General features: G+C 35.6%; 1 protein-coding gene and 1 pseudogene across 1 annotated transcript; one reads left to right on the plus strand and one right to left on the minus strand.

Annotated features, from left to right (window-relative positions):
- Positions 1–2,605: 2,605 nt before the first annotated feature.
- LOC107017541 lies at positions 2,606–5,048 on the minus strand. Its single transcript, XM_027916573.1, has 3 exons — positions 4,606–5,048; positions 4,325–4,491; positions 2,606–2,706 (listed from the first exon to the last, which is right to left on the minus strand). Exons 1-3 carry the CDS (start codon positions 5,046–5,048, stop codon positions 2,606–2,608), a joined length of 711 nt encoding a protein of 236 aa, XP_027772374.1.
- Positions 5,049–5,052: 4 nt separating this feature from the next.
- On the plus strand, positions 5,053–11,920 carry LOC114076874 (annotated as a pseudogene).
- Positions 11,921–17,761: the final 5,841 nt, after the last annotated feature.

Below are 17,761 nucleotides of genomic sequence, written 5' to 3' on the forward strand. Positions count from 1 at the left end.
CAAAACTCTCTCCAAAAATCAGTCCAAGTTACTTCAACGTCCACACCACTCAAGGAACAACTTCTCTTCGCCTTAATGTTTTTGGTTGCTTTGTTTTTCTTAAAATTTAATGTGAGTTCTTCAAGCGTGAAGAACTGTTGATATATGGCAGAATAACGTGAGAAAGATGGAGAACGTGAGAGAGAGAGAGTTAAGGAGCGTGAGACAGAGAGAACTATTAGGATTAGGAGACTAATTCAAGAATTAGTCAAATAGAATTTAAAATAAATTAATACAAATCTGGTTTATTTTAATTAACACGTGAAAGGACCATTATGCCCTTAAATACCTAATTATTCTTATTTAATTAAATTTTTGGATCGTTACATTATCCCCCCCTTAGGAACATTCGTCCCCGAATGACACTACCATTACACATCATAATGTCAATCAGATCACAACTTAATTGCTATGTACAATTAGCCAATAGCAACAAAATACGAAGAGATAAGGAATTATAGTATTAAGAGTAGGAAGCCTAACCTCAAGAGTTGAAAAGATGGGGATATCGGGATCTCATGTCGGCCTCAGCCTCCCACGTAGAACTCTCCACAAGATGATTTCTCCACAATACCTTCACTGTGGAAATCTCTTTATTCCTCAGCCGCTTGACCTGTCTGTCTACGATCTCAACAGGTACCTCCTCATAGGACAAGTCTTCACCAACCCCCAAACCTTCAACAGGTAGGATTGATGCTGCATCACCTAGGCACTTCTTCAACATAGAGACATGAAAGACTGGATGAACAGAAGCTAGTTCCGCAGGCAGTGCTAACTCATAGGCCACCTCACCCACACGTTGTAGGATCTCATATGGCCCCACATACCTAGGACTCAGCTTCCCTTATCTACCAAATCTCATCACCCCTTTCATTGGCGATATCTTCAAGTAAACCTGGTCACCAACGTTAAATTCTAAGGGTCATTTTCTGTTGTCTGCATATGATTTCTGTCGGCTGTAAGCAGTAGCCAACCTGTCCCTAATCATTCTAACTTTCTCCAAGGCCTCATGAATGATCTCTGGACCCAAAATAGATGACTCTCCAACCTCGAACCACCCAACTGGCGATCTACACCTTCTATCATACAATGCCTCAAACGGTGCCATCCCAATGTTGGAGTGATAGCTATTATTATACGAGAACTCTATCAAAGGTAGGTGGTTATCCCAGTTACCTCTAAAGTCAATCACACACGCTCTCAACATGTCCTCTAATGTCTGAATGGTGCGCTCTGCCTGCCCATCTGTCTGAGGATGAAAGGAGGTGCTAAGTTTCACCTGCGTGCCTAAACTTTTCTGGAAAGATCTCCGAAAATGTGAAGTAAACTGAGCTCCTCTATCTGAAATGATAGACAAAGGAATCCCATGCCATCTCACAATCTCATCAATGTAGAGTCTCGCGTAATCCTCGGCCCTGTAAGTAGACTTCACAGGGATAAAGTGGGAAGACTTAGTCAATCTGTCCACAATAACCCATATGGAGTCATGCTTCCTCCTAGTCCTCGGAAGACCAACTATGAAGTCCATATTAATGGCCTCCCATTTCCAAGTCGGAACCTCAATAATCTGAGTCAGACCACCAGGCTTAAGATGCTCTGCCTTAACCTGCTGACAATTAGGACACTTAGCCACATAGTCTACAATATCCTTCTTCATGCCATCCCACCAATAAATCTGCTTAAGATCACGATACATTTTTGTAGAACCTGGATGTATGGAATATCTGGAACCATGGTCCTCTGCAACAATCCTGGTCCGTAAATCATCTACATCTGGTACGCACAACCGGTTCTGGTATCTAAGTATGCCATCATCTCCCAAAGCAAAAGACTCATTCATTTTTAACAACATTGAGTCCTTCATCTCCATCAACACAGGATCAAGATGCTGACCCTTTTTGACTTCCACTATCAGGGATGATTCAGAACTAGGGTGAACTGAAACACCTCCACTAGTAGAGTCAACCAACCGCACACCCAGTCTGGCCAGTCTGTGTACCTCTTTCACTAGCTCATTCTTCTCATCCTCAACGTGGGTTGTACTCCCCATGCTCATCCTGCTCAAAGCATAAGCCACAACATTAGCCTTACCTCGATGGTAGTGCACATTCATGTCTTAATCCGTCAGCAGCTCCAACCATCTGCATTGCCGTAGATTCAGCTCACTTTGCGTGAACACCTACTGGAGACTCTTATGATCCGTGAACACATCCATATGTACTCCATACAGATAATGCCTCCACAGCTTCAATGCAAACACCACAGCTGCCAACTCCAAGTCATGAGTGGGATAATTCTTTTCATGAACCATGAGCTGTCTGAAAGCATAGGCTATCACCTTACCAGCCTGCATAAGAACACATCCCAAACCAACCCTAGATGCATCACAATAGACAGTGTAATTCTCGCCACTCTTAGGCAGAGTAAGCACCGGGGCTGAAGTGAGCCTGTCCTTGAGCTCCTGGAAACTCTTCTCACAAGCCTCCGTCCATTCTAACTTGAATTTCTTCTTTGTCAAGGCTGTAAGTGGGGCAGCAATGGAAGAAAAGCCCTCCACAAACCTGCACTAGTAACCAGCCAATCCCAGAAAGCTACGGATATCGGTGGGAGTAAGAGGCTTTAACCAGTTCTTAACAGCTTCAGTCTTTCCGGGGTCCACTTCTACACCTTGATCGGACACAACATGGCCCAGGAAGGTCACTGATCTCAGCCAGAATTCACACTTGCTGAATTTGGCATACAACTGATGTTGTCTAAGTACCTGCAAGGTTAGTCTCAAATGTTGTTCATGCTCTTCCTTGGTCTTAGAGTAGATGAGAATGTCATCAATGAATACTATGATGAAAGAGTCAAGGTATTCACGGAAGACTCTGTTCATGAGGTCCATAAATGCAGCAGGTGCATTCGTGAGACCGAATGACATAACCAAGAACTCATAATGACCATAACGGGTACGAAAAGCTGTTTTTGGGACATCCCCATCCCTAACCCTAAGCTAGTGATACCCTGAACGAAGATCAATCTTAGAGATGAAACCCTTGGAGCTGATCGAACAAATCATCAATTCTGGGAAGTGGATACTTATTCTTTATAGTGACTTTGTTGAGCTGCCGATAATCGATACACATTCTAGGGGTCCCATCTTTTTTCTTTATAAACAACACTAGAGCGCCCCAAGGGGATATGCTCGGCTGAATGAAACCCTTATCAGTGAGATATTTTAACTGCAGCTTCAACTCCTTGAGTTCTGCTGGAGCCATTCTATAAGGAGGAATTGAGAATTGCTTAGTATCAGGTTCTAAGTCGATACAAAAGTCAATCTATCGAAGGGGAGGGACTCCAGGCAAATCTTCAGGAAACACATCTAGGAATTCATTTACTACAGGCACGGAGTCTATGGAAGGAACGTCATGATCTAAATCATTAACACTCACTAGGTGACATAGTAACCCTTTGGCCATCATTTTATTGGCCTTAAGATTTGAAATCAAGGGGTTAGGACGAATAGGATTGTACCCCTCCCAGACTAACTCTTCTTCATTAGGGATGCGAAACCTCACCACTCTACTACGACAGTCCAAGCAAGCATAATAGCTGTGAAGCCAGTCCATGCCAAGAATAATATCAAAATCATGCATGGGTAACTCAATCAAGTTTGCACACATAGACTTGCCACTCACAACTATTGGGCAATTCTTGTATACCCTATCAGTTCTAACATTTTCTCCTAAAGGCGTACTAACCACTATAGGATCATGCAGAACTTCAGGTAGTATTTCAAAAGTAAGGGCAAGCAGAGGAGTCACAAAAGAAAGCGTAGACCCTGGATCAAGTAAAGCATAAACAGAAGTTGAGAATACTTGCAGCATAGCTGTGACCACATCAGCGGACTTCTCCTGCTCCTCCCTACCTTTCAAGGCATAAAATATGTTCCTCTTGGGAGGCTCGGCTGCTACTGCACTCTGTGGGGTAGCCCTAGGCTGAGCATTACCCCCAGCCTGACCTCTTTTCTAGGGACAGTCTCTGACCATGTGTCCGCTCTTACCACAACCGAAGCAGGCATTAGTGCCCTGTCTGCATTCTCAAATGTGAGCTCGGCCACACTTAGTACAAGTCTTCTTTGGACGCTGCATCTCACCTCCATTGCCCCTCTTGGGGTCGGGTCTGCCTCCTCTAGGTGTTGTATTTCTCTGAGGGTCAGAATTACCAGAACTTTGTTGCCCCTTCTTGAATTTGGGCTGCTCACGGACGCCAAAATTGTTTCTATGGCCTCCATGGCTGGGACCTGCCTGATCTTGAGTCCTAGGCCTCCTAATATCACGTACACCTCTCCTCTTTCGGCTGTCCTCTACCTGCTGGACATGTACCATTAACCTAGAAAGGTCCATATTATCATGAAGCATCGCAGATCGACACTCCTCGTCCAAGTCTCCATTGATTCTTGTGAGGAACCTGCTCATCTCATCCCTGCTGTTCGAAACCAGGGAAGTAGCATACCTGGATAATTTCAACAAAGCTAAGTACTCTCCTCATTCTTACTATTAAATATCAAGGGAAGTAACATACCTTGATAGCTTCACAAACTTCAGAGAATACTCCATGACCGTCATAGATCCTTGTTTAAGGTTGATGAACTCCTCAACCTTTGCCTCCTTCATCTCCCTAGGGAAGTACCTTTCCAAAAATGCTGTCTTGAACAGCTCCCAGGTGACTGGCACCCCTCCTAGGACACGGCTATCTCGCCACATTTTGCACCAAGTCTGTGCAACATCCTTGAGCTGGTAGGAAGCCAGCTCAGCCTTTTCAAGATCAGTGGCCCCCATGGCCACCAGGATCTTCTGCAACTCGTCTATAAATTCCTGAGGATCTTCTGAAGTCTTAGCCCCTGTGAAAATTGGAGGATTCATCCTCGTGAAATCTCGCAGTCTGTCAGCCATGCTGCGAACCGGTGGGTTTTCCCTCTGAACATCCTGCCGGTTGACTTGGGCAGTCATAGCCTGGGCCTGCATCGTGATGGCATGTGCCATCTGGGCTAGAGATGCTCTCACTTCCGCATCAGTCAACCCAGCTGGGTTAACTGGCATGGCCACTCCTTCAGCTGGAGCCTGGGGTGGATTCTGATTACCCCTAGCTGTTGCTGCTCCCGTCCTCAGACCCTTAGTTCTCCAAGTGTTCATTCTCTGAAAACAACAAGGATTAATGTCAGACACGTTCATAACCCCAAGAATTCAGACATCATGAAAAACACAATAAGATCAGAAGAAGGGAAGTTTTTCTTATGCATCATGCAGTCTCTAATCCAGGATAGTGGTGCACTTCACTACCATGACTTAGAAACTACTCAATGTGGTTGATGTGAACTCATTATTCTAGGAATTTAAACTAGCACTCTGATACCAACTTTGTCACGACTGGAATCTAGACCCCAGACGAGACCGGCGTCGTTGACCTCTCAGAGGTCGCAAACAAGCCTACTTACATCATTCTTACTTTACATAGGTTAATTTTAGCGGAAAATTTGAAATTTTTGATTTCCTTAATCATACTTAAAAAAAAATCTTTATATTTCGTAATAGTTCATCATCAACCATCTAACATTTAAGAGATAAGCAACTGAAAGAAATAATTCATTAAGTATTAATTGTATATCGGCCAAAATAGCACCAATATAAAGTCTGAACCAAAACAGGAAAGAAACGCTAGTGGAACATGCTCCACTAGCTCAACTCTAAAACTACGCTAGAATGTAAAACGGTAGCATCCTCGAAGCATGAGGACCTACCAAACTCCAGATGAATGCCGACGTCCGGATAGCTGCAACCACGAACCTGTCGCTCTACCGTCCACCTGTGCCTGCACCTAAAAGTAAATGTTTGTATGGAATTAGTACACACTTGTACTAAGTATGGGTATATGCAAGCACACACCAGGGACATGCGTGAGAAAGAAGAGCTCTATCCTAACAACATGATGTTTGGAAGTCAAGTCAGTGGACTTGCTAAATTGAGATTGGGAAAGTTATGTCATAAGAGTGACATGCATCATTATAATTATCGTATGGCACACAACACATAACATCTTCATATAGCACATAACATATAACACATAGTTTCTTTCATATTATTCATTCATATACCATGAGACCTTATTATCACAGACATAACCTTAAGACTTTCCAAAATGAGGGCTCAACATATGGGACCTCAACTAGGGAGCCTTCTTTAGCAAACACAGAGTTTTATACGTATTTCATTTCAATTCATTAATAGGACAGTGCGAACACCAGCCATACCTAGAATGTAGTTTAAGACTTTCATCGGGTTTGCTGTGCAATAATCAGGAATAACCTAATGTCATTACCTGAATCTAGCTCACCTCTTGATTATCCTATCCTAACACCTTCGGTATCATTCATTTCTTTATATGATTCATTTGAGGCTGACCTCATTCATTCATTGGGAACTTTAATGTTAACCGACATAGATCATGTGAGCATAATGAAATCCAGTGTCTCCCCCACACCGAAAAGAGGTGGAATCACCGGCCAAAGCGATTCAATAACATGCTAGCGTATATGGGAATTTAACCCCGCCAGATCCCTATAGTGGCAATATAGCTTCAAAGACTAGGAGATGTATGGAGACCCATACCCGGCAAGCCGGACAGTCTTATCTCATGAGAGTTACGTGAACCTCCGCCCTTCCCAAAAGAAGGCATCACCGCTCATAGCTAGTCTATCGGTGCTCGGTATAAAGTTCCATTACATTCAACTCATACATCATTGAAGTTGGCTTCTAGTATGAGGTCATCATAGCTCAATAGATGATTTCTCATCTCATCATTAGTATTAAGTGTTTTAAACTCAATATTTTCATTAGAGTGTTCAAAGAGACTGATCTCTTCATTATCTTACACTCTCATTGGTGAGTACGTGTTGGTAACATTTACTTAGGCTAATTTGAGGTTGCTTTCATCATATACATTATCCTCACATCATGATTGTCACCACATTCTTCATTTCATTACGTATATCTTAGGTTCACTTATTCTTGAACGTATGTTAAACTTATGTGTCTATACATACAAGCCATTAGGCTTCATTTATAATTCGTTAAGTGATTCTTATTCTCCTAAGATTATGTATTACAAGACTTATGTATCCTGTATATATACCAAGATCTTGATTTTTGATCTAAGTAGATGGCATGATTCTTGAATATTTTACTCACGTATGACTTATGTATCAATACGGAGGTTTGGGCAGGGGAACCCAAATCTTGAATTATTTGGATATCAATTATATTATTCATTGATTTTATTTCTCATATTCATAACTTTAGAACTCTAAATTAAATCTCGACATTTTCATGACATAATAAATTTTCTATTTTAATTAAAATTCTAAATTAAATTTCAATCATTTACATGAAAGAATAATTTTCTATTTTAATTAGAATTATAATTTAAATCTCAATATTTACATGAAAGAATTAATTTTCTATTTTAATTAGCATTCTAATTCAAATCCTTTTTTTTATTTAAAAATCGCCTCATTAGGGAGGTTGTGGGTTCGAACCCCCACAACCCCCTTATTTTCCTCTCTTTTTCGCTGAAGAGGAGGCTGTGAGGTGGTTGGTTCGAACCCCCACAGCCCCTCTATTTTTTTTATTAAATAGGGGAGTGGCAGTGAGGTTGTGGGATCGAATCCCCACAACCTCACATTATTATTTTTCACCTTTCCCTTCAGCGCTGAGGTCGTGGGTTCGATTCCCACGCATCGCATCCCTTTTTTTTTCCATTCGCGAACTGGGAGGTCGTGGGTTCGATCCCCAGGCCTCCCATTTAATTTTTTATTAAATGTTCTCCTTCTCCTTCCCGAGGTCGCGTGTTCGATCCCTGCCCCCAGCAATTTTTTTTTTCTGCGAGTTACTGCTGCCTCACGGGTGAGGTCCCAGGTTCGAATCCTGGTGGCCTCATTCCTTTGAAATTTAATAAATTTCCAGATTTCCTTCATTATACTTTAGTCTAAATTAAAGTTGCATTGTTGCTGGAAATTTTGGTCATTTTTCAATTCGTTTTTATCAATATTTTCACTTGAATTCCTAAGAAAATTCGTAGACTATTTTAACACATTTTAAGTGCATCTTTCATAGGTTTGTTTGGCTAAAATATTGTTATTCAATCACTATATACTTCATCATAATGAACATCACATTGAACACCCAATACACACATAACATACACAATAATACACAACTTATACACCCTCAAAACAACGACTAAAACACTGTCCTATACAAGCATATACATTAACTCTTCCGGTCATATTTTGATGTTCATTATCGTGATTTCCCGCACATAAACATATTCGCATTTAATTTAAACACATCAATCATCCACAAATCTAGCAGCACAACATACCCATCCTATAAATTCGTTAGGGAGCTAAGGACAAGGACATACGAAGGGGGAACAACCTTAGTTTCATGAGTTTAAGAAACGTTCGAAAGAAAGTACTCTTGGAGAAAGAATTCCATGAGAGAAACTCATACCTTTATTGATGCTCAAACGAAGAATTCGCTACCCAAAACTCTCTCCAAAAATCAGTCCAAGTTACTTCAACGTCCACACCACTCAAGGAACAACTTCTCTCCGCCTTAATGTTTATGGTTGCTTTGTTTTTCTTAAAATTTCATGTGAGTTCTTCAAGCGTGAAGAACTGTTGATATTTGGCAGAATAACGTGAGAAAGATGGAGAACGTGAGAGAGAGAGTTAAGGAGCGTGAGAGTGAGAGAACTATTAGGATTAGGAGACTAATTCAAGAATTAGTCAAATAGAATTTAAAATAAATTAATACAAATTTGGTTTATTTTAATTAACACGTGAAAGGACCATTATGCCCTTAAATACCTAATTATTCTTATTTAATTAAATTTTTGGATCGTTACATGTCACTTCTAGCATATTCAATTGAGAAGAAATATATTTAAACCAATAATATTTTTAATTAAAATTACATGAAAAATGAATGAAAAAAATGGTCAAATTAAAAGATTTTGCAGAATTCTTAACTCAATTACGAAAAAGTTCATGATAATATTCTTGGCATATTTAACAGTAATAATTAGGAAGTGACGCCTTAATTTTTGTGGGATATATCGATTAGTTTTCTGATAAATTCAAGTAAAAGATTGAAAACTGTTTACTTTAAAATATTTGAAAGATGTTTTTTGTTAAAAGTGATAGTTTAAGGATGTAGTTTAAGTTTGAAGTATAATTAAAGGAGATTTTCTGCTAAAAATGATACTTTAAGAATGTATTTTAAATTTGAGATATAATTAAAAAATGCTTTTGGACAAAAACTCGAATATTGACATTCAAACAACAGTATCTTCCTTTTACTCCTCAGTTCAATTTATACTCATTTTTCATTTTGTATGTCAAATTGTAAATTTTGTATTAACATTTTAATTATTATATATATTATATTGACATGAAAAAAGTTAAATGATAACAAAATGTGCATAATTTTAAATATTTTAATTTTAACTTTAAAATATTAGTTTAATTCAAATTTAATAATTAATCAAACAATAAAAAATAAAAAAAATGTGACATAAATTCTTTTGTTTTCATTTCAATTTATGTGACATATTTCGAAATTAGAGATTTAATAAATCTATCTTTAATTATAATTTGTTATATACTTTCTAAATATCCTGAATTATCAATTATTGTAACTTATACTACTGACATTATTTATAAATATTAAAATTTCATTTAAAAAAATTAATTTTTTTATTACAAAATTCTAATTTAAACTATAATAATTTGACTTCCCAAAATAAAATGTGTCCTGGAAAATGAAACGAAACATAGGGAGTTGCAGATTTTGCATAAGCTAACTTGCAAAAACTGGTCATACGTATCATTCTTGACGAAGAACCTTCTATTATGGTGTGCGTAGAGGGGATGTAATTTATTTATAATTATTAGAGACAGCATCTTTTAAGAAAGCTGATATTGAACAACAATATTAAAAAATGCAAAAAGTAAGAGCTTATATTGCTAGTTATTATATTTCCTTTATTTATATTTTTATTTATCTAGTATATCAAAATAGATTTTATTTTAAAATTTTAGTTATAAACATTCATTAATAGGAGTGATGTGGTAAAATAATTATACCGATCATTATTTATTAATATATATATTAAATTTAAATACGACAAATAAAAATAAAAATAAACGAATGAAATAATTTTGAATTTTGACAATTAAATAACTGAATTATGCTGAAACCTTTCCTAGGTCATAATTTCCCAATGAGCACGAGTGGAGAATAAGCTAATGTTTGACCCAAAATTTTAAGTAATATTTTCAAAAGTTATTTTTAAATATTTATTTGATCATAAATTTTAGATTAAATTTTTAAAAATTATCTTTTACAAGTTGTACAGATTGAGTGAAATTATATTTTCACTCACAAATAAATAAATTAATTATAAGTAAAGTTCATTATAATAATAATTTGTACTCTATCAGTCTCATATTACGTGAATATATTTATTTTAAAAGATATTTAGGAAATTATTAATAGATTGATCAGTTTTACTATTTTATTCTTTATTCATATAATTTGCCTCTTAAAAAAAGAAACTTTTAGATCATCAAAATTTGTTTAAATTTCCAAAAGTTACATTATTATGAACATAAAGTGAGAAAAAATTGATTAAATCTATCTTTATTCAATATGTGAACAAGAATTTAAATACATATTTATAATAAGATACTCATTTAATATGCGATAGAGAATAAATTTTGAGAAAAATAGTTAAAAATTAAAATAGAGTGTATTATTAAAATAATATTAATGTGTTTTCAAAATTTGCTCGAAATGTACACCAATCATGTATAACGAAAAGGTCTAACTTTCATTGCGCACAAATGGTAGGGCCTAAATAGTCACAATTTCTCAGATCTAACGCGCTAACATTTTTCTCGTTTTTTTTTTCTTTAGTACAAAAGATTTTTCATTTTCTAAATATTCATACTATTCAAATTTATTTGATAAAAAATTCATAATTTTATTTATTGTTTTATTTTTCAATTTTATTATACTAGGAAAAGAAAAAAACTTGACATTGAACTTGTTGATCCTACTGAAGAAGATTTTTCATTTGTTAGTGGAGTACTTACATCACCTGTAGCAGCAGCAGAAGCATTTGATAATGGTCAAATCAGACCATTTTTTCCTCTCTTCAATCAAGATCTTCTCTTATCTGATATTGATTTCCAGCACTTGAAAAAACGGCACCTGTCAACAAGGTATTCATTGAAACAGATAATAGCAACAATGCTCCAATAACAACATCCAATGAAGAAATCTCCGGACCTTATTGCGAGTGGTCGACAAAGGCAACAAATATAAATAATTCAGCTTAAAATAAGAGTACTTGCAAAAAAAAAGTAATTCAACTGGATTTTCAAAGCTTTGGAGATTTCGAGATTTCATGAATAGGAGTAACAGAGACGGAAGAGATGCCTTCGTATACTTGAACTACAATACTAGTACTATAACGTCATCTATATCAAACGTTAAAAGAAAGAAGATAAAGTTGTTGTCACGGAGAAGAAAGAGAAAAGAAGTGGAGACGGAGTTGTGAAATTAGTAACACAAAATAAGAAGAACATTAAAAAGAGTGAAGTTGTTTTAGCACATGAAGTTTATATGAAAAGTAAAGCCAAACATGAGGAATGCCGACGATCCTATCTTCCTTACCAGCCGAACCTTGTTGGTTTCTTCACTAATGTTAATGGTGGATTAACCAGAAATGTACACCCATTTTAACATACTTAAAATTACATTTTTCTTTTCAATTTTGTTAATAACCATTAAGCTGCGCAGGCTCAATGATTAAGGTTTATTTTTTTCTCTTTATTTTTTTATTTATTTTAAATTCTCATTTACATTCTAGTTTTAATTTTATGACTATTGATGAGGGTGAAAATAACTCTTGGAATGTTTCAAATTTTTGACTTATCAAATCAAAATTAATTGTTTTAGTTATTTATGTTTATTAATCATATTATTAAACTTATATAATTGAGTTTTTTTAAATTTCCGATTAGTTTGTTGTTGTTTGATTTTCTTGATTTTTGAATTATTATATATTTGGTTTGATGTGAAGCATTTTAATTAACAACAAAGTTTGTTTGAATTTTGTGAAATATGACGTTGATGACATGTGAAACCTTTGGAATTAAAATCCATATTAAATTTGGACAAATTCTTAAATCCAAGAAATATCAAATCCAAATCAAAATTTTATTATTTATGTCTATGACGCGAATTTAGAATAAAGTTCAACTTTATTGGGCTAATTTGTTGAGTTGATTTTCAGATGACGTGACACACCAATTGAAATAAAGGATCAATAATAAGATGATGTCACTAGTTTGTTGAGTTGATTTTCAAATGATGTTACACACCAAATCAAATCAAGGATCAATAATAAGATGATGTCACATGTTAAATGATGTGACATTCCAAACCAAATTAAACACCAATTAAAGACTATCAAATGTTCGATATGACATGGCTTGGACAATAAAAACTGATCTAATCACATAAAAATTTGTAATAAACTTGATGACTCACATGAGCTGATCAAAATCATGCAAGAGAATGCATTTACACTTGAATTGTCTATCCCCTGCAACTATAAATAGCGGTGTTACTTATCTCTCTCTTTATAGACAATCAGAGAAATGGAGAAAAAGTACCCACAATTAAAAGATTGTCCAAATAAGTGGAGAGTGTAGAATTCTCACGTAAAGAATTTAGAGAATTCAATGATTGTATTGATGATTAAAAATTTCAAGTACATGTTCCTTATATAAGAGGAGAGTCCTTGTCTAGTTATACTTAGAATTCTACTAGGATACAAATATACAATTTACATGAGTGTAGGTTAGTAGTTACTTCAATTACAGTGATGTATCTTAGTTGACTTCAGATAGTATGACACACATCAACCTAGTCGACATGTAATTAGTATTAAGTAGCCCAATCCTAATGTGACCCGAATTCTATAACAATTGATAGTTGTACAAGTTTGTTGTACCTTGTATTCATTCTTGTCCACATCATAAACTCCCTTAATCATCATCACTTCCACTCAAGCTAGTGAAACAAGGAATTATTACTCCTAGCTTGTTTCGAAACTCACCAAAGACTTGTTTTGTCAATGATAATTGGAGCTCACAAATTGAGAAAGAAGTTGTCCTCTAACTACTTTATCTCAAACAAAGTAGTACTCCATCTCAATATGTTTGTTATTAGCATGCATAACTAGATTAAAAATCATGTACAAGATGCTCAAGTTATCACAATGTAATATGGGATCTGAATTGAGAAATACCCCCAAGTTCATGAAGTAAGTATATAATCCATGTCATCTATGTTGTAGTGGAGGCCATTGTTTTATACTCAGCTTCATCACTCAATTCACTCGATTGTACTATTGTATTCTGATTCTTGGAGGTGCAAGAAATACAATTTTCATCCAAGTAGATGTTATAGATTGGTTGATCTACTATTAGTTGTACAAGCTCCCTAATAAACTTCTAAATATCCATACAACCTACAAGATGACTTGAAATAATTATGAGTCCAAAATGTAGATTACATTTTATGTATCTAAGAATAGTTTTTATTGCTTGAAGGGTTTTAATGTTAGGACTTTGCATAAATTGTTTGCTAGGTTCACAACATGAGTTGTATCAAGTATTGTGAGAGTCAAATACTAAATATTCCTTACTATCATTCTGTATAAGGAGACATCTACAAGACTTTCTACAGTTTTATGTCAAAAATGTTTGTAAGGCAAAATAGTAGCTACAACCTTTGCCAATGTAATCTATGTCCTGTCCAATCAGTAGCATACTTACTCTGACTTGAGTAAATTCCTCCTTCAAAATACTTAACCTCTATCCCTAAGAAGCAATGCAAAGTACCAAGAACTTTCATAACAACTCTTTACCAAGTTGTAGAATCAAACTCGAGACATGTAATTGACTAATTCCTTTTACAATAATGTCATCAATATATAACAAGAGAAGTGAGGTGCCTTCGTGATTTTGCAAAGTAAACAAGGAAGGACCTGCCTAACCATAAATTAAACCAAAATATAGGAGAGGCATGCTAAATCTATCAATCTAAGATCTTGGTGCCTATCTTAGGTCATACAATGCCTTTTTAGTAGACACAGATGTTGTAATGCCAAGGATTAGAAAATCCAAAACGTTGACTCATGTATACCTCACACTGCAAGAAACCTGGAGGAAAGCATTTTTGACCTTTAATTACCTAACTCTCTACTTAGAGCTGATTGTAATGGATATAACCATCCTAATAGTTGTGTACTTGACAACAGGGCTAAAAGTCACTTCAAAATCTATTAATTCAAGTTGTGAGAAACCGACACTCGAGAACCATTGCTTGTCCTAAGCGAACCCTTGTCTTGGATAAACTCTCAGCGGAAGATTTTAAACATTGACAAGAGAATTCAAATATAGGATAACTCATTTCATCAAACTAAAATCATAAGTTTTAGAAATAAACATTTAAGTTAATCAAAGTGGGAACTCAAATCTTAACACAAGCCAATAACAAGATAATGACAAATGAACTATCAAATTGCCTATGAAGCCTATAACAACTGAGATTGACGTAGATACAGGACTACGAGTAAAAATGGTCCTCCAAAAGCAATGAGGCTCGCCAACTGATTCTAAGTGCTCAACTCGAACAACGAAGCGCTGGATGTTGATCCTGGCTACATATATGTGCATCATAAAATGATACAAACTAAATGACATATGTATTATAAATGTACTAACATGTGAGGGGAAAACATAACATGACATAAGCTTGTACTGAATTCTGAAAGAAACACTTAATTCAGCTTTACTCAACTCATGGATACTCAACTCAAGGCAAAATTAAACGACATTAAAGATGAAGTTTATATAAATCATTTAAAACAGTAAAAATAAAACTCAATATACATATACAAAATAAAGTAATATAACTTTGTGGGAGTTTCTCTAACCGAAAACCATCACTATGAGCTATGTGATGATACAACGTTTTGCCCATGCTGCCAGAGCTGTTCTTTAGGTTGCCAAGATATAGAATAGATCAACTAAGTGGATCCACTAGTTTATGCTAAAAAACACTAAGGAATCATCTAAGAAATATGACCATTTCTACCCATGATGACTACATGGTTTATGGAGACATTGAGTTTTTATGAAATCGTCCCAACATCGGTTATCAATGCTACTCCCAAGATACTCAGCTCATATGTTTTAAAAATGATAACTCTCTCGGTAGTTTGAGATAATTACTCAAAAACTAGCTCAAAAGCTCTCTTAGAAATCCTTTGAATACATTTCCTCTTTGGGAATAGTTAGTTCTCATTTACTATTTTTGAAGAAATGAAATTCATTTGTTACTCTTACTTAACTCAAAACTCAAGTCTTAAAACAAGATTAAAATATTTGTAAAAAACTCTATGAACTCTCTAGACTTGGATCTTAATTTCTTTGAATTTGAATTTATGAATTCAAGGTTATGATTCAAGTTTATGGATAAGTTCTAGGTGTTTAGAAGTCATTCATAATATTTAGAATCAATACGCTTTAGATGGACTTAAATGTCCTAAACGAGAAAAGACAGGTGTGCCAGCTCCTTAAGTTACTAAGGCTCATTTCTGTCGCAGTACTGGCGCATTGCCCCAGCCTTCTAGGTGCAACATGTTTGCGTCGCCCTAGCATTGCCCCAATCAAAACTCACAAACTTGTTCTCTCTTTTTCTTACCTTAATTTGATTAATTTTGATTCTCTTTCTCAATATCTTTTAAGATTCAGGTATCCAAAACATATACACAAGAATCTAACTCATAGTAACTGTACTAATCAACATTAACTCTTAAGAACTCCTCAATCTCAATCCAAATTAAAGAACTTCAAGAGCACCCACCTAGATCATTCAAACTTCCAATAATTTTTAGGACGAACTCACGCTGAAATAAATATGCTTGACATGTGGGTGAACAAATACAACATTATGAAAGTCTCATGTACCTCGTAGGATCAAATTCTTGATGAAATTCACTATCAATTCCTTACGATGATGACGGATCATGACTTTCGTCTCCTCTTTTCTCTTGAGTTCTTCTTTCTAAAGCCCTAAAGTGAATTGTCAATTGTGCAAACTGAATCAATTCAGTTTTTACCATAATTAATTCACTATAACTCGAATAAATTAATTTAGTAAGGAAAAGACCATAATACCCTTCCAAAATCCAGTTTAGACTTTCCTTATCTAAACAACCCGATTTCAAATAGTCATATCTCCTTCATAAAAACTCAAAAATTGAGAAAACTCAGTGACATTGGAAAGATAATTCAAATATCTTGCATATGATATCTAGTACAACACCTAATCATATAGATCTAGGAGTTACGGTTGCTTGAAGTTGACCCAAACGTCAAACTTACAATAGCTTAATTTTTTTTTCCAGATTTTTCATTCATTCCAAATAGAGAAAATGATTTAAAAAAAAAACCCAACCTATACCCGAAATGCCAATTACACACTCCAACTTCACGGGTGTCCCATTACCCACCTAAACTATATTTGTATCTATTTTTACCCACCTAAGTGTTGACCTGTCATGGGGGTGTTATCACCACCTCTAGGCGCGTTTGAAGCAAAATTTGACGAAAAATTTCCCCCTTCTCTTACAGTCATCTTCCCCACTTTTAAATACCCATTACTTCTTCCTCCCCCACCATTAATCCTTGTTTCTTTAGTAAAAAATTGATGAATTAATCTCAAAATCAAGTAGGGTTTAGTTTTTAATGTTCATTTGTACTTCAAATCTTGAATTTAGGGTTCGTAATCTAATCTAATTTCTTATTTAGGTTTCTAATTAGAAGTTTGAATTTTCTCAAAATTCATCAAAAATGGCGAATAAAAACTTGAATATGCTTTGTATGAATGAATCAGACCAAATGCTCCACGTTGTAGTGAGATGCAAATACGGAATTTTGCTGAATTTGCAAACTTCTTGGTCGAAATTAAATTCGAGAAGAAGATTTTGGTGACATCACTTGATAATGCAGAATCGTCTGATGTAAATGCTCTTACTATTGATGATTCAGAATCGTTTAATGATAACCAAAAGTGGAGTAGGAGATGAAAAGAGGTTTTTTGGAATTTTCTTGCTTTCTTTGTTCTTCCTTCAGTTTAGGGAGAAAAGCAAGAAAAGCGAGAAAAGGAAGAAATGGGAGTTTCTATGTGTGGGTCCCAGTGCGTGGAATCACGCAACTTGACTTGTTTGGTTTATGTGTTGAGGTCAGAACCTAGGTGGGTAGAAAATAGATAAAAATATAGTTTAGGTGGGTAATGGGACACCCGTGAAGTTGGAGTGTGTAGTTGGGATTTTGGGTATAGGTTGGGTTTTTTTTATTATCATTTTCTCTTCCAAATATGACTTTCACCTAGCGAGGTGTAACAATATCTCTCCCTTGGGAACATTCGTATTCAAATGAAATCACTCTAAGAATATTAAGGGTGTGACATCTGACATCTAGCTCAAAAACCCAACAAGCAAAAAGTAAATACAACATGCCAACTTAAAATAAAAG

The sequence above is a fragment of the Solanum pennellii genome, chromosome 4 (assembly GCF_001406875.1).
Source record: "Solanum pennellii chromosome 4, SPENNV200".
Classification (NCBI taxonomy): Eukaryota; Viridiplantae; Streptophyta; class Magnoliopsida; order Solanales; family Solanaceae; genus Solanum; species Solanum pennellii.